At 41.5% G+C, this 26,930-nt stretch overlaps 1 protein-coding gene across 1 annotated transcript in view; it reads left to right on the forward strand.

Annotated features, from left to right (window-relative positions):
* Positions 1-26,930, forward strand: part of srp72 (signal recognition particle 72) — a 228,925-nt gene that overhangs the window by 74,296 nt on the left and 127,699 nt on the right. The window contains exon 9 of the mRNA XM_059989802.1: positions 4,543-4,674. Within this exon, the coding sequence (XP_059845785.1) occupies positions 4,543-4,674 (132 nt within the window). The remainder of the gene's footprint in view (positions 1-4,542; positions 4,675-26,930) is intronic.

The raw sequence follows: 26,930 nt of genomic DNA on the forward strand, positions 1-26,930 counted from the left end.
ATGTTCCACCCACGCTAGTAACTTCCCTATACTTCAACGGGTTCTTATCTTGCTAAGCAGCCTCATGAGCGGCACCTTGTCAAAGGCCTTCTAAAAGTACAAGTATGGTCTATGCTTGGAATTTCCTCAAAGAATTGCAGTAGGTTTGTCAGGCAGAATTTTCCTTTTAGGAAACCATGCTAGCTTTGGCCTATCTTGTCATCTGCCTCTAGGTACTCCGTAATCTCATCCCTAACAGATTCCAACAACTTCCCAACCACTGATGTCAGGCTAACAGGTCTATAGTTTCCTTTCTGCTGCCTCCCACCCTTCTTAAATAGCAGAGTAACATTTGCAATTTTCCAGTCATCTGGTACAATGCCTGAATCTATCAATTCTTGTAAAGTCATCGTCAGTGCCTCTGCTCTCTCTCTAGCTATTTCCTTCAGAACCTGAGGGTGCATTCCATCAGGTACAGGAGATTTATCCACCCTCAGACCATTAAGCTTCCTGAGCACCTTCTCAGTCATAATTTTCACTGCACAAACTTCACTTCCCTGACACTAATGTCTGGTATGCTGCAGACATCTTCCATTGTGAAGACTGATGCAAAATACCCATTCAGTTCCTCTGCCGTCTCTGCATCTCTTATTACAATATCTCCAGCCTCATTTTCTATTGGTCCTATATTTATCCTCGGCTCTCTTTTACCCTGTGTATACTTTAAAAAGCTTTTAGTATCTTCTTTGATATTAGTTGTCAGTTTCCTTTCATAATTCATCTTTTCCTTCCTAATGACCTTTGTAGTTTTCTTTTGCAAGTTTTTAAAAGCTTCCCAATCCTCTTTCTTCCCATCAGCTCTGGCTTTCTTGTATGCCCTCTCTTTTGCTTTTACTTTGGCTCTGACTTCACTTGTCAGCCACGGTGGTGTCCTTCTTTCCTTTGAAAATTTCTTATTATTTGTAATACATCTGTCTTGCACTTCCCTTATTTTTCGCAGAAACTCCAGCCATTGCTGCTCTGCTGTCCTTCCTGCTAGTTTCCCTTTCCAGTCAACTGTAGCCAGTTCCCCTCTCATGCCATTGCAATTTCCTTTATTCCATTGAAATACCGACACATTGGATTTTAGTTTTCTTTCCCAAATTTCAAAGTGAACTCAATCATATTGTGATCACTATTCCCTAAGGGTTCCTTAACCTTAAGCTCTCTTATCACCTCTAGATCATTGCGGAACACCCAATCCAGCACAGCTGATCCCCCTAGTGGGCTCAACAACAAGCTGTTCGGAAAAATCATCCTTTAGACATTCCACAAATTCTCTCTCTTGAGGTCCAGTACTGACCTGTATTTTCCCAATCCACTTTCATGTTTAAATCCCCGATGATTATCATGACATTGCCTTTCTGACATGCATTTTCTATCTCCTGCTGTAATTTGTAATCCACATCCCGGCTGCTATTTGGAGGCCTGTATACATCTGAAAACTTGGCAACCAAGCCATCGATTCTGTCATTTAAATCATTGATATACATCATAAAAAGAAGTGGTCCTAGAACAGACCTCTGTGGAGCATCACTAGTCTCAGGCAGCCAACCAAAAAAAGATATTTTCATTCCCACTCACTGCCACTTGAGCTATCAGCCACTGCTATAACCATGCTGATAACTTTTTTGTAATACCATGGGCTCTTGCCTTGATAAGCAGCCTCATGTTTGGCACCTAGTCAAAGGCCTTCTGAAAATCCAAATATGCAACATCCACTGCATCCCATTTATCTATCCTACTTGTAATCTCCTCAAAGAATTCCAACAGTTTCATAAGGCAAGATTTTCCCTTAAGGAAACCTTGCTGGCTTTGTCCTATCTTGCCCTATGTCACCAAGTATTCCATAACTTTATCCATAACAATTTTCTCCAACATCTTCCCAATCACTGATGTCAGGCTAACTGGTCCATCCATAATTTCCTTTTTTAAAAGAGCGCTGTGACATTTGCAATTTTCCAGTCCTCAGACATCATGTTGGAATCCAATTATTCTTGAAACATCATTACTAATGCCCCCTTAGTCTCTACCGCTACCTATTTCAGAACCCTAGGATTCAGAACTCTAGTCTGAATGACTTTTGTCCCTTTAGGTCTTTCAGCTTTTTGTGCACCTTATTCCTTGTAATTGTAACTGCACTCATTTCTCTTCCCTCACACTCTTCAGCACCTGGCACACTGCTTGTGTCTTTCACAGAGAAGACTGATGCAAAATACTCATTTAGTTCATCTGCATCTCTTTGGCTTCCGTTATTATTTTTGCAGCCTCATTTTCTATATCCACTCTCATCTCTCTTTTGCTTTTTTCATACATGAAGAGGCATTTTCTATCCACTTTGATAGTGTTTGCTAACTTACTTTCATATTTCATCATTTCTCTCCTACTGATTCTTTTAATTGCTCTGTGTAGGTTTTTAAAAGCTTCCCAATCTGCTGCCTTCCCACTTGCAGTTTCTTAACTCAACCCACATGGATTCAGCATCTTCTGATTCTGTGTCACATCTTTCTAATGATTTGTTGCCATTCTTTACCAGTAGAACCACACCACCCCCGCTGCCTGCCTTCCTACCACTCCGATACAACATGTAACCTTGGACATTCAGCTCCCAACTACAAACATCCTGCAGCCACAATTCATTGAGGGCCACAACACAATACCTACAATCTGTATAAGTGCAACAAGATTATCAGTCTTATTTCTTATACTCCTTGGATTGAGATATAACACTTCGAGCACTGTATATGCTATCTTTTTTTTAATCCTGCATTCCTAATGCACTGATACTCATCCTTCTGGCTGCAATTTTGTCCTATCATCTGCCTGCCCTTCCTGACAGTCTGTCTGCATGCTATCTTTGCTTTTTTACCAATCGTCCGAGACTGGACCAGATGGTGCACACCCCAATGTTCTGAAAGAAGTGGATGAAGAAATTGTGTAAGCATTAGTAGTGATCTGTCAAGAATCACTAGATTCCAGAATAGTTCCGGAAGACTGGAAAATTGCAAATGTCACTCCAGTCTTCAAGAAAGGAGAGAGGCAGAAGAAAGGAAATTATAGGCCCGTTAGTCTGAACTCTGTTTGTGAAAATATTGAAGTCGTTTGTAAAGGATGTTGTTTTGGGGTACTTGGAGGCACATGGTAAAATCAACTGAAGTCAGCATTGTTTCCTTAAGGGAAAATCTTGCTTGACAAGTCTGCTGGAATTCTTTGAAGAAATAGCAAGCAGGATAGACAATGGAGAAATGGTTCATGTTGTGTACTTGGATTTTCAGAAGGCCTTTCACAAGGTGTCACACATGAGGCTGCTTTACAAGCTACAAGCCCGTGGTATTACAGGGAAGATTCTAGCATAAATAAAGCGTTGACTGATGGACAGGAGGCAAAGAATGGGAATAAAGGGAGCCTTTTCTGGTTGGCTTTCAGTGACTAGGCTGCTGGTGTTCCATAGGAGTCTGTGTTGGGACCAATTCTTCTGACATTTTATGTCATTGATTTGGATGATGGATTTGATGGCTTTGTTGCAGAGGATATGAAAATAGGTGGATAGGTTCAGTTAGTTCTAAGGACATAGAGAGGCTATAGAAGTACTTAGACAGATTAGGTGAATGGGCAAAAAATGGCAGATGGAATACAGTGTCAGGAAGTGTATGATCATGCACTTTGGTAGAAGAAATGAAAGCTTGAGTATTTTCTAAATGGAGAGAAAATCTGAAAAACTGAGGCACATAGGGACTTGGGAGTGCTTGTGTAGGGTTCCCTAAAGGTTAATTTACAGGTGGTGTCTGTGGTGAGGAAGGCAAATGTGATGTTAACATTGATCTCAAGAGGATGAGAATACAAAAGCAAGGATGTAATGTTGAGACTTTATAAAGCACTGGTGAGGTCGCACCTGGAGTATTGTGAGCAGTTTTGGGCCCCTTATCTTCGAAACAATGTACTGAAACTGGAGAGGATTGAAAGGAAGTTCACAAAAATGAACCAGGTTTGAATGGTTTACCATATGAAGAGTGTTTGATGGCTCTGAGCCTGTATTCACTAGAGTTCAGAAGAATGATGAGTGATCTAATAGAAACTCATCAAATGGTGCTAGTCCTTGATAGAATGGATGTGGAAGGATGCTTCCTTTCTTGGAAAGTTCCTTTCCAAGACCTGAGGGCACAGAATAGAGGGGTGTAATTTTAAAACACAGTTGAGGAATTCTTTGCTGCAGGCCACTGTGGAGGCCATGTCATTGTAGAGGTTGGTAGATTCTTGATTGGTCAGGGCATGAGAAGGCAGGAGATTAGGGCTGAGAGGAAAAGTGGATCAGTCAAGGTGAAATGGCAGAGCAGACTTATGGACCAAATAGCCTAACTCTGATCCTGTCTTGTATGGCCTAAATATATGTGTTTTACAAAGTATGTTTGAGCTGATGTGTGAGCTTATTTCATACCTTTTCTACGGTAACATCAGTTAAGCTTAAATTTTTGTTTTGTAGTGTGGCCTCAAAGGTCAACTCAAGTGTAAAATTATATCTTCTAGGACCAAAATGTGTTTGATTCAAAGAAAAAAGTGAAACTGACCAATGCAGAAGGCGTGGAACATAAACTCACCCATAGACAGCTACAAGCAATAGAAGTCAACAAAGCGTTATTGGCCATGCACACAAATCAGGTAATGTGTCAATCTAATGGAGTACAAATTTAATGCCATCTCATTATTAGATGTCATTTTAATTTAGACAGAAAAGTCTGAGCATAACAGAGAATTAAAATAATAAGGAAATAATAATTCAGGATTATGTTTGTTGTCTGAATGGAGACCTCCATAAAGCATTCCTAATAGTCCTGTGGCTGTGTTGTTCTTGAAACCTTCTATCTAAGGCAAACCTGATAATCATACACTGAGCAGCAGAACCCAGAAGTAATTTTAAAAGTGTATTAGAATTAAGTGAAACCATGACTTATTATTTCAAAAAGATATTATAAGAAACCATAAACATAATACAAACTAGAACAAAGTACCGTACACTCCAACAATTTTAGACCAGAAGATGTTGGTTAAGCCATTTGACCATCAAGTCTGCTGCACCATTTCATCATGGCTGATCCACTTTTTCCTCTTGGCCTCAACCTCCTGCCTTACCACTCTGTATCCCTTCATTCCCTGACCAATCTAGAATTTATCAACTTCTGCCTTAAAAGTATGTGAAGACTTGGCCTGCAGGTGCCTGTGGCAACAAATTTCAGATTCACCACTCTCTGGCTAAAGTAATTTTCCTCATCTCTTTTCTAAAATGACACCCTTCTATTCTGAGGCTGTGTCTCTGCTCCTAGACTCTCCCACCTTAGGAAATATCTTCTCTGCGTCCGCGATCAAGGCCTTTCCACATACAGTAGGTTTCAATGAGGATACTCCTCATTCTAAAGATTGCTAGTGAATAGAGAGACCTTTAGCCATCAAATGATCTTCATATGGCAAGTCATTCAGTACTGTAATCATTTTCTCACCAGTGCTTTATCAACCCTCAACAGTACATCCTTGCTTTTACATTCTAGTCCTCTTGAAATGAATGCTAACATCGTAATTGCCTTCCTCATCATCTGTCAATCTGTATATTAATCTTTAAGGAATCCTGCACAAAGACTCCCAACTCCTTTTGCACCTCAGTTTTTAAAATTTTCTCTCCACTTGGTAAATAGTCTACCCTTTTAGTCCTTCTACCATGTGCATGATCAAACTCTTCCTGACATTGTATTCCAAATGCCACTTCTTTGCCATTCTACTAATCTTATCTAAGTCCTTCTTAGCCTCTCTGTTTCCTCCAAACTACCTGCCTCTCCACCCATCTTCGTATTGTTCTCAAACTTTGCAACAAAGCCATCAGTTCTGTCATTGACATATAATGTAAAAAGAATTGGTCCCAACACAGACCTCTGTAGAACACCACTAGTCACTAGCAGCCAACCAAAAAATGTTCCCTTTATTCCCATTCTTTTCCTTCTGCCAATCTGCCACTGCTTTATCCATGCTAGTATCTTTTCTGTAATACCATGGGCTCTTGACTTGTTAAGTAGCCTTGTGTGAAAGTCTTCTGAAAATCCAAGTACACAAGATCCACTGGTTCACCTTTATCTATCTTGCTTGTTACTTCTTCAACAGGTTTGTCAGGTAAGATTGTCCCTTGAGGAAACTATGCTGATTATGGTCTATTTTATCATGTGCCCCCTCGTACCTGGAACCCATATCCGTAACAATTGACTCCAACACCACCTCAACCACTGAGGTCAGACTAACTAGCCAATAATTTTCTTTATTCTGCCTTTCTCCTTTCTTGAAGAGTGGAGTGACATTTACAGTTTTCCTGTCCTCTGGAAGTATTCGTGGAATTATGACGTTGTGGCCATGACCGAGACTTGGATGTCTCAGGAGCAGGAATGACCGCTGAGTGTGCCAGGCTTTAGATGTTTCAAGAAGAACAGAGAGGGTGACAAAAGAAGTGGCAGCATGGCATTACTAATTAGGGATAGTGTCACGGCTGCAGAATAGGAGGAAGACATGGAGGGATGGTCTACTGAGTCAGTGTGGGTGGAAGTCAGAAATAGGAAAGGGGCAACAACTTTACTGGGTTTTTTTTATCGACGCCTCAATGGTAATGGATACTGAGGAGCTGATAGAGAAGCTGATTCTGAAATGGTGCAGTAATAATAGGATTGTTGTGAGGAGCAATTTTAACTTTCCTAATATTGATTGGCATCTCTTTAGCGCTAGGGGTTCAGATGCAGTGGAGTTTGTTAGATGTGTTCAGGAAGGTTTCCTGACATAATATGTAGATAAACCAACTAGAGGAGAGGCTGTACTTGATCTGGTATAGTAAAATGAACCTGATCAGATGCCAGATCTCTCAGGAAAGCATTTTGGAGGTAGTGACTACAACTCTTACCTCCTTCACCATAGCACTGGAGAGGGATAGGAGCAGACAATTTGGGAAAACTTTTAATTGGGGTGGGGGGGGGGATATATGATGCTGTTAGGCAGGAACTTGGGAGCAGATAATCTCAGGGAAATGCATGGCAGAAATATGGCAAATGTTCAGGGAACATTTGCATGGTGTTCTGCATGGGTATGTTCGGTAGAGTTAAAGAACCATGGTGTACAAATCTAGTTAAGAAGAAAGGGAAAGCTTATGAAAGGTTCAAGAAACTAGGTACTGTTAGAGCTCTAGAAAATTACAAGGCTGATAGGAAGGAGTTTAAGAATGGAATTAGAAACATAGAAAATAGGTGCAGGAGTAGGCCATTTAGCCCTTCGAGCCTGCACCGCCATTCAGTATGATCGTGGCTGATCATCCAACTCAGAACCCTGTACCTGCTTTCTCTCCATACCCCCTGATCCCTTTAGCCACAAGGGCCATATCTAACTTCCTCTTAAGTATAGCCAATGAACCGGCCTCAACTGTTTCCTGTGGCAGGGAATTCCACAGATTCACCACTCTCCGTGTGAAGAAGTTTTTCCTCATCTCGGTCCTCAAAGGCTTCTCCTTTATCCTTAAACTGTGACCCCTCATTCTGGACTTCCCCAACATCGGAAACAATCTTAGAGCCTGAAAGGATCATGAGAAGGCCTTGGTGAGCAGGATTAAGGAAAACTCCAAGGCATTCTACAAGTATGTGATGAGCAAGAGAATGAGCCGTGTGATAATACGATCAATTAGGTGTGACTGTGGAAATGTGTGCATGGAGTCGGAAGTGGTAGCGGAGGTACTTAATGGATACTTTGCTTCCGTATTCACCAGGGAATGACTTAGAGCGGACTGAAATGTTTAAGCATATAGACATTAAGAAAGAGGATGTGCTAGAGCTTTCGAAAAGTATTAAGTTATGGTCAGAAGCATCCACGTAGGATACCTCTGAGGAAGTGTGGGTGCAGAGCAGGGTTACAAGTGCGTTTAAGGAAACGGGGCTTTAAACTCCCTATATCAACTATTTTGCTGGCAAACATACAGTCTCTGGTGAATAAAGTCGATGATTCAGAACCAGGGTGCTGAATCAGAGGGACGTTAGGACCGTGTGTGTCCTTTGTTTCATGGAATTCTGGTTAACCCTTTCCGTACCAGTTGCAGTAATTCAGATGGATGGGTTCACTATACACTGGTAGGATAGAGCTGTAGAGTCCCTCAAAGGCAGAAGTGGTGGAGTATGCCTCATGATCAACTCTCCATTGGTGCGCAAATATATCAGTGCTGTCCCAATTCTGTTCACCGGACCTGGAATATCTAGAAGTAAAGTGCCGTCTTTTTTACCTACTACAGGAGTTCTCCAGGGTCATTTGGTAACAGTTTACATTCCACCTCAGGCCAATTTCAAGCAGGCTTCAAATGATCTGAGCAACAGGATCAACATGCATGAAACAATACAATCTAAAACCTTCATTATTGTTTTGGAAGATTTTAACCAGGCCAGTCTGAAAAAATCACTAAGCAATTACCATCAACTGATCACTTTCAATACCAGAAGAAACAACACACTGGACCATTGGTACATCACCATCAAGAATGCCTACCGTGCTACTCCACGCCTTCACTTCAGGAAGTCTGATCACCTGACTGTACTTCTACTCCGAGTATAAGCAGAGACTGAAGACTGCAGCAGCAGCAGTGAGGACCAAGAAGGTATGGACAATGGAAGCACAGGAGCACTTACAGGATTGGTTTGAATCAGAGGACTGGACTGTATTCAGGGATTCATATTCAGGGAAGAATATGCTATAGTTGTTACCAACTTCATTAAGACCTGTGTGGATGAGTGTGTGCCTACAAAGACTTACTGTACATTCCCAAACCAAAACCTCTGGATGAACCAGGAGGTACGTCATCTGCTGAAGGCTAGATCTGTGGCATTCAAGTCTGGCGACCCAGGCCTGTACCAGAAAACCAGGTATGATTTGTGGAGGGCTATTTCAAGGGCAAAGAGACAATTTCAGGCGAGGTTGGAGGTGACATCGGATGTATGGCAACTCTGGCAGGGTTTGCAACACATTACTTCCGACAAAGCAAAACCCAATAGCACGGATGGCAACATTGCTTCACTGCCAGATGAACTGAATGTCTTCTAAGCCTGCTTTGAAAGGGAGAATATAACTGCTGCACCTGATGACCCTGTGACTCTGTCGTAGAGACTGATGTTAGGCTGTCCTTAAAGAGAGTGAACCTTCACAAGGCTTCATCTGAGGTCCAGATGAAGTACCTGGTAAGGCTCTGAAAACCTGCGCCAAGCAACTGGCGGGAGTATTCAAAGACATTTTCAACCTTTCACTGCTACGGTCGTGATGCACCATCAATAACTCTAGGAGACTGGAAGTGAACGTTAGGCTTTTATTAACAGCGAAAAGGGGACCACAACCATGTTGAAGACTGATGGAGAAGCAGTGCCCCCAATCGCCTTTATACAGGGGTCTATGGGAGGAGCCACAGGAGCAGTCAGCGGGGGGGGGGGGGGGGGCGTGTCCAGACAGGTTATACATAGTTTACCACAGGGCAGAAGTTCCCACTTGCTTCAAAAAGACAAGAATTGTACAAGTGCCTGTGAAGAATAATGTGGGCTGCCTTAATGGCTGTTGCTTGCTAGCACTCACATCTACAGTGATGAAATGCTTTTAGAGGTTGGTCATGACTAGACTGAACTCCTGCCTCAGCAAGGACCTGGACCCACTGCAATTTGCCTATCACCACAGTAGGTCAACAGCAGCCGCAATCTCAATGGCTCTCCATACAGCTTTAGACCACCTGGACAATACAAGCACCTATGTCAGGATGCAGTTCATTGACTATAGCTCAGCATTTAATACCATCATTCCCACAATCCTGATTGAGAAGTTGCAGAACCTGGGCCTCTGTACCTCCCTCTGCAATTGGATCCTCAACTTTCTAATCCAGACCACAATCTGTGCGGATTGGTGATAACGTACCCTTGTCTCTAACGATTAACACTGGCGCACCTCAGGGATGTGTGCTTAGCCCACTGCTCTACTCTCTATATACACATGACTGTGTGGCTAGGCACAGCACAAATACCATCTATAAATTTGCTGACATTGTTGGTAGAATCTAGGTGGTGACAAGAGAGCATACAGGAGTGAGATATGCCAACTGTTGGTGATTGTAGGGATGACTTATAGTGGACTTGAAAAGCTTGAGCATGTAGATATTAAGGAAGAGGATGTGCCAGAGCTTTTGGAAAGCATCAAATTGGATAAGTCACTGGGACTAGATGAGATGTACCCAAGGCTTCTGTGGGAGGCGAGGGAGGAGATTTCTGAGCCTCTGGTGATGATCTTTGCACCATCAATGGGGAATGAAGAGGTTCTGGAGGTTTGGGGGGTTGTGGATGTTGTTCCTTTATTCAAGAAAGGGAGTAGAGATAGCCCAGGAAATTATAGACCAGTGAGTCTTACTTCAATGGTTGGTAAGTTGATGGAGGATTTATGAACATTTGGAGAGGTATAATATGATTAGGAATAGTCAGCATGACTTTCTGAAAGGCAAGTCGTGCCTTATGAACCTGATTGTGACTAAACACATTGAAGTTAGAGCAGTAGATAATAGTGTGTATGGATTTCGGCAAGGCATTTGATAAGGTATCCCATGCAAGGCTTACTGAGGAAGTAAAGAGGCATGGGATCCAAGGGGGCATTGCTTGTGATTCCAGAACTGGCTTACTCACAGAAGGTGAAGAGTGGTTGTAGACGGCTCATATTCTGCACAGAGGTTGGTGACCAGTGGTGTGTGTCTCAGGGATCTGTCCTGGGACCCTTTTTGTGATCTTTATAAATGACCTGGATGAGGAAGTGGTGGGATGGGTTAGTAAATTTGCTGATGACATAAAGTTTGGGGGTGTTATGGATTGTGTGGAGGGCTGACAGAGGTTAAAGCAGGACATTGATAGGATGCAAAACTGGGCTGAGAAGTGGCAAATGGAGTTCAACCCAGATAGTGTGAGGTGGTTCATTATGGTAAGTCAAATAAGATGGCAGAATATAGTATTAATGGTAAGACTCTTGGCAGTGTGGAGGATCAGAGGGATCTTGGGGTCCGAGTTCCGTAGGTCACTCAAAGCTGCTGTGCTCATTGACTCTGTGGTTAAGAAGGCATAAGGTGTATTGGCCTTCATCAATCATGGGATTGAGTTTAAGAGCCGAGAGGTAATGTCACAGCTATATAGGACCCTGGTCAGACCCCACTTGGAGTACTGTGCTCAGTTCTGGTTGCCTCACTATAGGAAGAATGTGGAAACCACAGAAAGGGTGCAGAGGAGATTTACAAGGATGTTGCTTGGATTGGGGAGCATGCCTTATGAAAATAGGTTGAGTGAACTCGGTCTTTTCTCCTTGGAGCGATGAGAGATGACCTGATGGATGTGTATAAGATGAGAGGCATTGATCGTGTGGATAGTCAGAAGCTTTTTCCCAGGGCTGAAATGGCTAGCATGAGAGGGCAGTTTTAAGGTGATTAGAAGTAGGTACAGAGGAGATGTCAGGGGTAAGCTTTTTTTTTTACGCAGAGAGTGGAAAATTGAGTGGAATGGGCTGCTGGCGATGGAGGTGGATGGAATAGGGTCTTTTAAGATACTGCTGGATAGGTGTGTGGAGCTCAGAAAAATAGAGTGCTTTGGGTAACCCAAGGTAATTTCTAAGGTAAGGATCTGTTTGGCACAACTTTGTGTGCCGAAGGCCCTGTATTGTGCTGTAGATTTTCTATGTTTCTAACTAGTGGAGGGCTGTTGCAGCAACAACCTGACATTCAACGTCAGTAAGGTGAAAGAGCTGATTGTAGTCTTCAGGAAGGGTAAGACAAAGGAACACATACCAACCCTCATTGAGAGATCAGAAGTAGAGAGAGCGAGTAGCTTCAAGTTCCTGGTTATCAACATCTCTGAGGATCTAACCTGGTCCCAACATATCAATGTAGTTATAAAGAAGGCAAGACTGCGGCTACATTCGGAGTTTGAAGAGATTTGGCATGTTAAAAAGAACACTCAAAAACTTGATTGTGGATCCTCAAAGGCTTTTTCCTAGGGCTGAAATGGCCATCATGGAGGTGCACAGTTTTAAGGTGCTTGGAAGTAGGTACAAAGCAGATGTTGGGTAAGTTTTTTATGCAGAGTGTAGTGAGTGCATAGAATGGGCTGCTGGCGATGGTGATGGAGGTGGATATTACATGGTCTGCTGGATAGGTACATGGAGGTTAGTAAAATAGAGGGCGATGAGTAACCCTAGCTAATTTCTAAAGTAAGTACATGTTTGACACAGCATTGTGGGCCAAAGGGCCAGTACTGTGCTGTAGTTTTTCAATGTTTCTAACTTATATAGATGTACGGTGGAGAGCATTCTGATGGGCTGCATCACTGTCTGGTATGGAGGGGCTACTGCACAGGACTGAAAGAAGCTGCATATGGTTGTAAATCTAGTGAGCTCTATCTTGTGTACTAGCCTACAAAGTACCCTAGACATCTTCAGGGAGCAGTGTCTCAGAAAGGCAGTGTCCATTATTAAGGACCTCCAGCACCCAGGGCATGCCCTTTTCTCACTGTTACCATCAGGAAGGAAATACAGAAGCCTGAAGGCACACACTCAGCGATTCAGAAACAGCTTCTTCCCCTCTGCCATCCGATTTGTAAATGGACATTGAACCCTTGGACACTACCTCACTTTTTTTAATATACAGTATTTCTGTTTTTTGCACATTTTTTAATCTATTCAATATATGTAAATTTAATTGATTTATTTATTATTTTTTTATTTATATTTTTCTCTTCTATATTATGTATTGCATTGAATGGCTGTTGCTAAGTTAACGAATTTCACCTCACATGCTGGTGATAATAAACCTGATTCTGATTGATTTCTATAAGGAAGTAAAAAAACACATATTGATGAAGGTAGAGTATATGGATTTTAGGCATTTGATAAGGTACCCCATGCAAGGCTCCTTCAGAAAGTAAAGAGGCATGGGGTCCAAGGAGACCTTGTTTTGTGGATCCAGAATTGGCTTGCCCGCAGAAGGCAAAGGGTGGTTGTAGATGGTTTGTATTCTTCATGGACTTTGGTGACCAGTGGTGGTCAGCAAGGGTCTGTTCTAGGACTCCTTTTTGTGATTGCAAGGTTGTTGCTGCAATATCTTACTCCCATACACATACACACTCTCATCTCCATCTGAGGTTCTGCCAACAAACAGTGTATCAGCAGTAAGTTTATAAATTTACACTGTGCCTAGCCACACAGTCATGGCTGTAGAGAGAGTAGAGCAGTGGGCTAAGCATGCATCCTGAATGCACCAGTGTTGATCATCAGCAAAGAGATGTTATTACCAATCTGCACAGATTGTGATCTTCCAGTAGGAAGTTGAGGATCCAATTGCAGATGGGGATTCACAGGCCAAGGTTTCGTAGCTTTTACAAAGATATGTGTTTGCATTTGTAAAGATGAGGAATGAGTTGGGATCGTCAGCATGGCTTTGTGTATGGCAAATGGTGTGTCACAAATTTGGTTGAAAGGGTGATCAAAGGGAATGACAAGTATGGAGCAGTAGATGATTTCAGATGGGAAAAAGTTTGTGTATTTAATATTCCATTAATATTTGAGCAGTGTGTGTGTGTGTATATATATACATACACACACATATTTGATTAAGCATTCTTATTCATGTAAATAATTCATTGTGGGTTTTATATATAAGTATGTGAATTGCATGTGTCATCAGACTACCAAATGATACGTGCGCACCTTGCTTAAATTAAACACGAAATTGTACCTGCATTTTGGACTCCCATGTCTTTCTTTGAATTAGTTTAATGTTTTCTAGTTACAAAACATAACAGTAGCAAAGATTTAAAACAAACCTGAGGTGGCCACTGACCTGTTGAAGCACAGCAAGATACTTGAACAAAAAAAAACAGTGAAAGATGATCAAGTTACAAAGAGCAGCACAACATGTGTTGCACAGAAGGAGAGATGTGATTGAGTGTTTTTTTAAAAAGGCAGTAAATGGAAGAATTCATGGGAACATAAATCACAAAGTACTCACTCTTTTAAAAAAAAGAGAGCAGTATTGGTTCATCCAAAATGAACTTTGCTGATATTGTCAAAGTGATGCAGGATCATTTACAACTGAAACCATTGTTGATTGCAGAGCACTTTAGGGTTTATAAGTGGAATCAAAAGGAAGGGGAGTAGATTTCAGCATGCGTGGCTCACTTGAAAAAATTTCTGAGCATTATCAGTGATGGGCATAATGATGCACTGAGAGATCATTTTGTGGAATCATGGAAGAAAGCTTTCAAAAATCCCTCCTAACTGAAGCCAATTTGCATTTAAAAGAGCAGTTGAAATCGCTGTTTCAATGGAAACTGCAGAGAAAGATGCAGTTGGGTTGCAGTCAGGAATGAAATTGAGCGTAAATAAAATTGTAACACCTAAGCAGAAACTGGCCTGGATGAACAAAGTATATTACTGTTGTGGCAGGGCCTCTCATACACCGAACAAATGCAGGCTTAACATAGAACATAGAAATCTGCAGCACATTACAGGCCCTTTGGCCCACAAAGTTGTACCGATCATGTAAACTACTCTAGAAACTGCCTAGAATTTCCCTAGCACATAGCCCTCTATTTTTCTAAGCACCATGAACCAATCTAAGAGGCTCTTAAAAGATCCTATTGTATCCGCTTCAACCACCACTGCCAGCAGTACATTCCACGCACCCACCACTCTCTATGTGAAAAACTTACCCCTGACATCTCCTCAGTACCTGTTTTCAGCTACCTTAAAACCAAGCCCCCTCGTGTTAGCCAATTCAGCCCTGGGGGGAAAAGTCTCTGGCTATCCACATGAACAATGCCCCTGATCATCTTATGCACCTTTATTAGGTCACCTGTCATCCTCCGTCACTCCAAGGAGAAAAGGCCAAGTATACTCAACCTATTCTCATAAGGTACACCCCCCCCAATCTAGGCACATCCTTGTAAATCTCCTGTGCACTCTCTCTATAGTATCTACATCCTTCTTGTAGTGAGCTGACCAGAACTGAACACAGTACTCTAAGTGGGGTCTAACTAAGGTCTTGTATAGCTTTAACATTACCTCATGGCTCTTGAACTCAATCCCACCCACGGTTGATGAAGGTCAACACACCATATGCCTTCTTAACAGCACAACTTTTGCAGCAGCTTTGAGTGTCCTGTGGACACAGACTCCTAGATCTCTCAGATCCTCCACACTGCCAAGAGTCTTGCCATTTATCTTATATTCTGTCTTCAAATTGGACTTACCAAAATGAACCACTTACCACTAATCTGGCTTGAAGTCCATCTGCCACTTCTCAGTCCAGTTCTATATCCTATTGATGTCCCACTGTAACCTCTGACAACCCTCCAGACTATCCACAACACCCTCAATCTTTATGTCATTCGCAAACTTACTAAACCACACTTCTACTCCTTAATTCAGGTCATTTATAAAAGTCACAAAGAGAAGGGGTCCCAGAAAAGATCCCTGCGAAACACCACTGGTCACTGACCTCCAAGCAGAATACGAACCATCTACAATCACTCTTTGCCTTCTGTGGGCAAGCCAATTCTGGATCTTCAATGTAAGGTCTCCTTGGATCCCATGCCTCCTTACTTTCTGAAGGAGCCTTGCATGGGGAACCTTATCAAATGCCCTACTGAAATCCATGTACACTATATCCACTCCTCTACCTTCATCAATGTGTTTTGTTATATCCATAAAGAATTAGAACAAAGTTATTTTCCATGGTAGGGGATTCTATGATATGAGGGCATGACTTCAGGATTGAAGGATGTCCATTTAGAACTGAGATGCAGAGAAATTACTTTAGTCAGAGGGTGGTAAATCTATGGAATTTGTTGCCACGAGAGGCTGTGGAGGCCAAATCACTGGGTGTATTTAAGGCAGAGATAGATAGGTTCTTGATTAGTCAGGGCATCATAGTGTATGGGATGAAAGCAGGGGAGTGGCGATGACTGGAAGAATTGGATCAACCCATGATTGAATGATGGAGCAGACTCAATAGGCTGAATGGCCTACTTCTGCACCTTTATCTTATGGTCTAATTCAATCAGGCTTCTAAGGCCTGCCCTTGACAAAACCATGCTGACTATCCCTAATCAAATTATGTCTCTCCAAATGCTCATAAATTCTGCCTCTCAGGATCTTCAACAACTTGCCCACCACTGAAGTCAGACTATAATTTCCTGGTCTGTAATTTCCTGGGTTAATTCTACTCCCTTTCTTGAACAAGTGAACAACACTTGCAACTCTCCAATTCTCCCATCCCTATTGATGACGCAAAGATCATCACAAGAGGCTCAGCCATCTCGTCCTTTGCTTCCCACTGTAATCTGGGGTATATCTCATCCTGTCCCGGTGAGTTATCCAACTTTATGCTTTTCAAAACTCTACCACCCCCTCTTTTTTTAATGTCTATATGATCAAGCATTTCAGTCTGCTGTAAGTCATCCCCACAATTCTCAAGGTCTTTTTCCGTGGTGAATACTGAAGCAAAGTATTCATTAAGTATGTCCGCTACCACCTCTCACTCCATGCACATGTTTCCACTATTGCACCTGATTGGTCCTATTCTCACACGGCTCATCCTCTTGCTCTTCACATACTTGTAGAATGCCCTGGGATTTTCCTTAATCTTGCCCACTAAGGCTTTCTCATGGCCCCTTTTGGCTCTCCTCATTCCATTCGTAAAGGTGAACTTTCTGAAAATGTAAGAATGTAGGACACATACAAAGGTCATCTCAGACTGATAAAAAATGACTGGACTCCTAAGGGAGTGCAAAAATAAAGTCTGTTTGCAGATAATGTTGAGAGTGGCACAGGGCTGTGTAGCCTTGAGAGTTACGGTGTGAAAATTAGTTTGGCTGTTTCAGTCATTCCACAAAGTGAGTTTGAACAACTTTTCAAAGATACTGTACAGAAACCTACGGATATCCAACTAAGAACTTGTACTGGGGAAGAGAGAGCCCCTGTGGGAATGGCAATTGTGACAGTAAAATACAACAAGCACAAGCCACATTGGGCTTGTAGGTGGTAAAAACAGAAAGACCAGCATTGTGGGGATGTGATTGGCTGAGACAACTACAACTTGATTGGAGATCTGAAAGACATATGAGCAGAATTAGGTCATTCAGCCCATTTAGTTTGCTCATCAAGCCATCATGGCTGACCCCGGATCCCATACACCTGCCTTCTTGCCATATCCTTTGACAATAGGTGCAGGATTAGGCCATTCGGCCCTTTGAGCCAGCAACGACATTCACTGTGATCATGGCTGATCATCCACAATCAGTACTCCGTTTTAAATGGCCTACCCCTTCTTCTTAAACTGTGGCCTTGGGTTCTGGACTCCCCCAACATCGGGAACATGTTTCCTGTGTCTAGCGTGTCCAATCCCTTAATAATCTTATATGTTTCAATCAGATCCCCTCTCATCCTTCTAAATTCCAGTGTATACAAGCCCAGTCGCTCCAATCTTTCCACATACCGTATATTCTGGAGTATAAGCCAAACCCCCATTTTCGAGGTTAAAAAAAGTGACTTTTTCATGTTACCTTTGTATAAGCTGACCCCTTTTGTAGAGTTTTTGATTTAACCAGAAAAGATCACAAGATCTCACATGCCAGTACTCAGCTTTGCCGGATCCGGACCCTGGAAATTTTGTGAACCAGTACCTGCTAAGAAAACAGGCCTACACATTGTAGAGCACTATAGGCGAATTCTTAATAAATAAATCGGAGAGAAATTTTGGATTAGGTTTCCAATGGAAAAGAATCCTCTGAAATGTAACCCCTGTGAAACCATTTAGCGCCCATCGCAATCTCATTAAAACATAACAGGGTGGTGGGATCAGTACGTGTACTCAGTATTGAGTTTGTGATCACCATGTACAAAAGATTAAAACAAATGCAATATGATGCTGGCTTCAGGCTGAAGGTTGTTGATTTTGCTAAAGGAACGAATAATTCTGCAGCTGCTAAGAAGTTTAGTGTAAACGAGAAACAAGTGAGAGAGTGGAGAAAGGCAGAGGACATGCTGAGGGAAGTGCCAAAGACTAAATGTGCAAACAGCGGGAAAACATGACAGTGGCCAGAACTGGAAGAAAAAGTTTGAGTGGGTGAATCACCAGCGATCGTCCGGATACTTTGTTACCAGAGAAATGATTCGAGTTCAAGTATTGAAGTGGGACGAGAAACACCATTAGGTCATCGAAAATTTCAAAGCTACACGAAGTTGATGCACCCGATTTATGAATAGACGTGATCTTGTGTTGAGACAAAAAGAAAGATTGCTCAGAAAATTCCCACAAGGTGTTTACGTTCAAGAACGCTGCTGGATGGATGAAGCGGGTTGCTTGAAGTGGGTTAAAGAGGTGTAGCATCGACGTCCCGAAGGTGTCAGGAAGGAAAAGTGGCTACTTGTCTGGGACATGTTCAAAGTGTACTTGTCAGGTGAGACAAAAGCAGCACTGAAAGCTGAAAATACGGACATTGCAGTCATCCCAGGTGGTTTGATGTCCATGCTCCAGCCACGAGATGTGAGTTTAAACAAACCAAGGAATTCGTGCATCGACAGTGGAACCAACTTGACTCAAAAACAATCAATAAATACGACCTGACTTCCATGTATTTGTTTTTCCAAAGTTGGCACCCTCTGTATAAGCTGACTTCCTAATTTTATGATCAAAATTTAGGGCCAAATTCTCAGCTTATACACCGGAATTTACAGTATGACAGTCTCACCATCCCAGGAATTAACCTCGTGAACCTACGCTGCACTCCCTCAATAGCAAGCGTTACGTACCCCGTAACTGGGTCACTTACCAGCAAAGATAGAGAGGTCCGTTGAAGTCTGATGGTACTATTTTAACAGTATTTATTGGTAAAAATACACAAAAATAATATCAATGCAAACATACAGATACTATACGTCGTCAATACTAGATCAAAAGGTGCGGGTATAATAATAATAAGAAATAGCTCTATCGTTGTCTAGGGGCAACGATATTGTCCGATGGAAATATAAAAGTCACTTTAGTTCATTCAGGCTGCAGCCTTTGGTTGGAGTCAAGAGAGAGAGATTTTGGAACTTGCCAGAGTTTCCTTTTTTATGATGTCGATCCTTCAAAATGTCGTTGGTGTCCTTTTCCTTTTAGCTAAGCCGTTCTTCCATGGTCAGTCCCGCCAATCCCAGGCAACAGGAAAGGACGCACACGGGCCCCACTGGCTGTCGCTATTAAACGCTGTCATAGGATTTCTAGCGTTTCTCCTGGTGCGTTTAAAGGGGTTGTTCCCCAGACCCTCTTTTATCCTTACTCACGGGGTCTCAGATGTCAATCAGGTTGGGATGATGCAATCCCTCAACCAGCCCCCTCTGTTCATTCCGAGGGCTTCAATGAATAGTCCAGTACTCAATACACAATTCCGTCTCCCAGAGACAATGGCCGTTATCCGTGGCTTTGTCTTTTGGAGGCCCAGGACACATTCCAAACCTTGAGGATCCTGCTTGTCTCTCTCTCATTTCCTGTGTCCCAGAACCGAATTAATAGCGATCTTGTGATTCTCAAAAAGGAGGGGGCTACTTTGTACCCTTCGGCCCCTCAGAGTTGTGGCACATTCGTAACACAAGAATGTCCTTCCTCAAATTTGGAGACCAGAATTTAACACAATACTCCAGATGTGGTCTCACCAGGGCCCTGTACAACTGCAAAGAATGACTTCTTTGCTCTTATACTGAACTTTGGTGGCCTAACCAATCAGGAAACTATCAACTTCTGCCTTAAATATATGCACTGCAGTCTGTGGAAGAGCATTCCACAGATTCAGCACTCTTTGGCTAAAAAATTTCTCTTTACCTCTGTTCTAAAGGATTGCCCCTCAACATTGAGGCTGTACCCTGTAGTTCTGGGTATCCCCACCATAGAAAACATCCTCTCCACATCAATCCTATCCAGCCCTTTCAACATATGATGCTGCTTTCTTGTGGCAGTGCTCCTTGTAGATGTGCTCAGTGTGGGAACGGCTTTGCCTGTGATGAACTGGGTTGTATCCACAGCTTTTTGTAGGATTTTCCATTTTTGGAGATTGGTGTTTCCATGCCAGGCTGTGATGCAGCCAGTCAAGATGCTCTTCACTGTGCATGTATAGAAGTTTGTTAAAGCTTTAGATGATGTGCCAAATCTGTTCTAATGTCTAAGAAAGTAGAGGTGCTGTCATGCCACCTTTGTAATGGCACTTGTGATGGCACCAGGGAATTTGGGGTTGCTGACTCTCTACCTCTGGTCCCATAATGAGGACTGGCTCATGGACTTCCAGTTTTTTCCTCTTGTGGTCAATAATCAGCTCTTTGTTTTTTCTGATGTTGAGTGAGAGGCTGTTCACTTATAATTACAAACCACTAGCTGATACTTGTGGAGAGATGGGAGGCGGTGAAAGTGAGCAATTTCAGGTTCCTGGGTGTTGGGATCTCTGAGGATCTAATGTAATCTCTGAGGACCTGGTACCAATGTATAGATGCAGGTACAAAGGAAGGAAGACAACCTTCATTATTCCATTGGGAGTCTGAGGAGATTTCTTTTGTCGCCTAGGACGTTCAAAACTTCTGTGGATGTACTATGGAGAACATTCTGATAGACTGCATCGTTGCCTGGTATGGGGGTGGGTGTGTACTGCATAGGACCAGAGGAGGCGACAAAGGGTTGTGGGATTGGCCAGCTCCATCATGGGTACTGGCCTCCCTGGTATGCGGGACGGCTTCAAGAACTGGTACCTTGGAAGGGCGGCATCTATTTTTAATGACATCCATCACCCAGGACATGACTTCTTCCCTTTGTTACTTTTGGGAGGGAGGTGCAGAGGCCTGGGGGTGCATGCTCAGTTCAGGAGCAGTTTCTTCTACTCTGCCATCAGATTTATGGATGGATATTGAACCTATGAACACTACCTCACCTTTTAAAAAATATTTCTGTTTTTAATTTAACTGTTTGATATACAGATATATACTTACTATAATTCATTTATTTATTTTCTATATTGCATTGTACTGTTGCTGCTGGGTTAACAAATTTCACACCTAATGCAGGTGATGTTAAATCTGATTCTGAAAATGGTACATTCACTTATAAGTACAAAATGATCAAAATGTAAGATGGCACAGCCTTAACAACATTATATTTATCATAAGACCATAAGATATGGAAGCAGAAGTAGGCTATTTGGCCTATTGAGTCTGCTCCACCATTCAGTCATGGGCTGATCCAATTCTTACAGTCACCCCATACCCTTTGATGCTCTGGCTAATCAAGAACATATCTATCTCTGATTTAAATACACCCAATGACTTGGCTTCCACAGTTGCTCATGGCAACAAGTTCCACAGATTTACCACCCTCTGACTAAAGTAATTTCTCTGCATCTCGGTTCTAAATGGACGTTCTTCAATCCTGAAGTCCTAGATTCTCTTGCCTTAGAATCCTCTACCATAGGAAATAATTTTGCCATATCTAATCTATTCAGGCCTTTTAACATTCAGAATGTTTCTGTGAGATCCTCCCTCATTCTCCTGAACTCCAAGGAATACAGCCCAAGAACTGCCAGACATTCCTCATACAGTAACCCTTTCATCCCTGGAATCATTCTTGTGAATCTTCTCTGAACCCTCTCCAATGTCAATATATCCTTTCTAAAATAAGGAGCCCAAGACTGTACATAATACTCCAAGTGTAGTCTTATGAGTACCTTATAGATCCTTCACGTCACATCCCTGCTCTTATATTCTATACCTCCAGAAATGAATGCCAACTTTGAGTTCGCCTTCTTCACAACCGACAGCCTGGAGGTTAACCTTTAGGGTATATTACACAAGGACTCCCAAGTCCCTTTGCATCTCTGCATTTTGAATTCTTTCCCCATCTAAATAATAGTCTACCAGTTTATTTCTTCCACCAAAGTGCATGACCATACACTTTCCAACATTGTATTACATTTGCCACTTCTTTACCCATTCCCTTAAACTATCTATGTTTTTCTGTAGGCTCTCTGTTTCCTCAACACTACCCACTTCTCCACCTACCTTTGTATCAACGGCAAATTTAACCACAAACCATTAATACTGTAGTCCAAATCAAATCATCGTAAAAAACAGTGGTCCCTACACCAACACCTGTGGAATTCCACTAGTAACCAGGAGCCAGCCAGAATAGCATCCCTTTATTTCCACTCTGTTTTCTGCCAACCAGCCAATGCTTCACCCATGCTAGTAACTTTACTGTAATTCCATGTGCTCTTATCTTGCTAAGCAGCCTCATGTGTGGCACCTTGTCAATGGCTTTCTGAAAATCCAAGTATACTACATCTACTGAATCTCTTTGGTCTATCTTGCTTGTAATTTCCTCAAAGAATTGCATTAAGTTTGTCAGGCAGGATATTCCTTTCAGGAAACCATGCTAGCTTTGGCCTGTCTTGTCATGTGCCTCCCGGTACTCCATAATTTCATCCATAACAATCGATTCCAACAACTTCACAACTACTGACGTCAGGCTAACAGGTCTATAGTTTCCTTTCTGCTGTCTCCCATCCTTCTTAAATAGCAGAGTAACATTTGCAATTTTCCCGTAAATTTATCAATACTAATAGTTGAACAGTTTGAGTGTAACTAATAATTAGAAGATTTTTGATGTTTATAATAATACTGCATTCCTGGAAATCTGCAGCAATTGAATCAGCTCACCCTACTTTGATAGCTTTTTGATAGAGCTCCTTAGTCGCACAAAACTTGTTCTTACCCCTTGGTCCTGAAAAATTTTCCATTGCAAGATTGATACTTTACTCACTTTGTGTTTCTACCACCCTTTTAAGGCTTTGCATTGCAGATCAAATCATGTGAAATAATCTTTTTCTACAGTTCTTCTATATTCAAGTTTTTAAAGATGTAAAAATACCTGAACACCTGCAATCTCCTTCACAATGTTCTAATTTTTAAAATACAAGTATTGAATGTGTTATTTCAAAAATTATTGTTCTTACCTGGATTCTCAATCTCTTGCTCCTACCTGTCTTAAGCTGCCTTAAGCCACTAGACTTCATATTGATGAATATTTCTAAACCTGCTCAGTAAGCTTGAGGACTGTTGATAAATACCCATTCCCATGTGTTTTCCTTTTGATCCATGTGTAATTACTGAACCATTGAGACTCTTTTCTATGATGTGTCTGCAGATGGGATGGGAATTAGTATAGTGTTCCAGATGTATGGCTCAGGCACTCCAAAATGTTTAGCTAGTTAAGGTGAGTAGTTGCTTTACTAAGGAAAGGAACGACCAATGCACAATGTTTGTCAGCTGACCGCCAGCTTGTTGATAGAAAGGCCATTACAATTTCAGTGAGAAACTCCACAATTCCCTTTTTCTGGTTCATTTAGTTTTAGTCAGCAGTTCCACAGGGAACTAATACTTTCCATTTTTGCTTGTCTCTGAAGTTTGAGTAAATAAACTGCTTTGCACTACTTTTACAGCAAAGCACAAATATTTTAATGTGCAACACCTCACACCCATAAATTGCCAGCAAAGTTTTTCAATCATTGAGGGAAAAGGATTAATTATGAGCTTGTTTGAATCATAACAGAGGATCTCCAGAACTCTCTGTCCTTGTAATATTACTTTTAGACTGATACGTGAACCTGTCCTGGGCCAGCAGTGGTCATTTTGTCAAAATAAATGAATTGGTGACACCATATGCTGGCCTTTTGGAAGATTGATTATCCATCCATCCATTTATCCCCCTATCTATCTATTCATCCCCTCCCAGCCCTTTCAGCCACATTGCCCAGCAACTCCAGATTTGGTCCTGGCCTAATCACAGGACAATTCGCAATAGCCAAAGAACCTACCATTCCGTTGCCCAATTAAACACCATAGGCAGTGGGATGGAATTTGGAAGATGAAATCCAGTGTTGTAGTGTAATCAAACAAAAGGGGTGTCTTAGTAGCATGGTGGTTGGTATGGCATAATTACAGCTCACACCTTCTGTATGTTCTCCCTGTGTCTGCATGGGTTTCCTCTGGGTGCTCTGGTTTCCTCCCACATTTCAAGACCTAGTTGTTAGTAAGTTAATTGGCCATTGTGGGTTGTCCTGTGATTAGGCTAGGGTTAAATATACACAAAATGCTGGAGGAACTCAGAAACCCTTTGGCAGGATGAGCGAAGGGTTTCAGCTCGAAATGTCAACTGTACTTTTTTCCATAGGTGCTGCCTGCCATGCTGAATTCTTCCAGCATTTTGTGCTTGTTGCTCGGATTTCCAGCATTTGCAGATTTTCTCTTGCTTAGGGTTAAATATAGGTGGGTTGCTGGGCGACACAGCTTGCTGGGCTGGAAGGGCCTGTTCTGTGCTGTTTTGCTAAATAAATGAATAAATAATATTTGGTAGGTTTTAATGAGACCCCCTGCATTCTTCTACACTTCAGTGAGTACAGGCTCAAAGGTGGCAAATGCTCCTCATATGTTAACCCCTTCATTCCTGGAATCATCCTTGTGAACCTCCTCTGGACTCTGTCCAATGATAACTCATCCTTGTACATCCTTGGACTCAGGAGGACAAAGGGCTTAATTAGGAAAGGGAAAAAAGATTATGAGAGAAAGCTGGCAGGGAACATAAAAACTGACTGTAAAAGCTTTTATAGATACGTGAAAAGAAAAAGATTGGTCAAGACAAATGTAGGTCGGGGATATGTCACGTGATGACGTAGGGATTCCAGCTCCCTCGCAAAAAGTAATGAAATAAGGTTTAAATGGAGAAGAATTAACAAATAGCTATTAGAAACTACTTATAAGCAACTCAGGATTATCTTTTGATATGGCTCCTAAACTGAAACAGAAGTAAGTTACTACTTCGAAGACTGTGCAAATCGGCGGGGAAAAAGGTCTAGCCGTCTTGGCAAAGCCTCGGACTCAAGTTGGATCTTCTCCCGACGAAGTGCATGGCACTTCTTTTTCTTTTTCAATCTTTTTATTGAGTTTCATATAAATATAAAAAAAAACATAACATAATAAAGAATAGGTTATGAATACAATAGACTTGAAATTACATTAATAATAAGATAATAATATCCTATTAAACATCAACAAAAAAAAAGTACATTAATCAATCGAGTCTATATAGTTATATATGAAAAAAAACAAAAATAATTGTCAAAAGAAAAAGAAAAAAAATGGAGTGTTGAAAAATTGCTGACTGTTGTCGTTCAGCGTAATTCTAAGCTTCGCTGGATACATTAAAGCTTGTTTAAGTCCAATCGAGTGAATCTCTGCCATCACTGGTTTAAAGGCGATTCTCGATCTCATTACATCGTATGAATAATCTTCAACAATTCGAAATGTGTTAGTGTTGTAAGAAATCATATCTTTTTTACGAGCTAATCGAATTAAAAGCTCTTTCTCCCGAGGATAATGAAGGCGAACAATCACCGCTCGTGGTTTACCAGACAGAGCCGAAAATCTCGCAACTCTGTGAGCGCGGTCGATAACAGGTTTAGATTGCAAACTTTCAGCACTGAAAGTTTCCCATAGTAATTTAGAGAAAAATTCAGTTAAATCACCGGACTCGACTTTTTCAGGAAACCCGATGATATGCAAATTCTGTCTGCGAGATCGATTTTCGAGATCAGTAATTTTAAACTTATACTGATCCATAGTTTTAGCATTCGACTCTACCTTTTTCTCCAGCGCTTCAATTGTACGTACTTTTTCACAAATTGATTTTTCAAGAGTCGCGATCTTATCTTCATGCCGCTGAATGTCTGATGCCTGCGATTGAAGATTAGTTTCAAGCGATCTATCAACTTCTTCAAGTTCAGATATTTTCCTGGTAAGCTTATTTTCCAAACTTGTCAGTCTACTTCCCAATTTACCATCTAATCTGCCTTCCAGACCCGCAAGTTTAGCATCCAATTTAATGTCCAAAAGACTAGAAATTGCGTCGATGGATAAAGGATCCTTAGATGATTTCTTGCTTGTAGCCATTTTAAGTTTGACAAGATTAGATCAAATATTGTTTTAGGAAGAAAAAAAAGTTAATCGAAAGTATCAACCCATGTGATTAAATTCGAAAAGATTTGATTAAAGGGTGATTATAGTTGAAAAAATGAAGAATGCCTAAAAGGCAGATGTTTACGTCGCCATCTTGAAACTCCACCCCGCATGGCACTTCTGATGTTGCGGGAAAAGAAGTTGCAGCAATGTCGGCGGTCTCTAAGAAGAAACGGCAAGAACAACGCATGCGCGAAAGTATGCATGAACAGATGTTAACAAAAATACAAGCTTTTACTATGGTTGGAAGTGAAATTGAAAGTGAGTCGGAAGTTGAAACAGACTCTGGGAAAACCAGAAGAAAAAGAAGAAAAGAAGGAAGAGATTGAAGGAAACATAAAAGATATCCTTATATTTATAATCAATGAATTTAAAGCTATAAGAACAGATATGGCGAATGAATTTAAAGCTTTCAGAACAGATATAAGAAGCATACAGAATTCACTTGACAATGTGGTAGAAGAACAAAAGAAGATGGATAATAAAGTTAAAGAGATGGAAGTAAAAATAGAAGAAAACACGGAAAGAATAGAAAAGATAGAATACGATAAGCTTGCCTGGACAGCAGAAAGAAAACAGATGATGGAAAAAATGGATGCACTTGAGAACTCTAGTAGACGAAATAATATTAAAATTGTTGGTCTTATGAAAGGTACAGAGGGAGAAAATCCAATAAAATTCTTTCAAAAATGGATTCCGGAAATTTTGGAAACGAGCACATTGAGCTTTAAGACCACGACCTCAACAAGATCAAAATCCGAGATCAA

This window comes from Hypanus sabinus, chromosome 14 (assembly GCF_030144855.1).
Source record: "Hypanus sabinus isolate sHypSab1 chromosome 14, sHypSab1.hap1, whole genome shotgun sequence".
NCBI classification, from domain to species: Eukaryota; Metazoa; Chordata; class Chondrichthyes; order Myliobatiformes; family Dasyatidae; genus Hypanus; species Hypanus sabinus.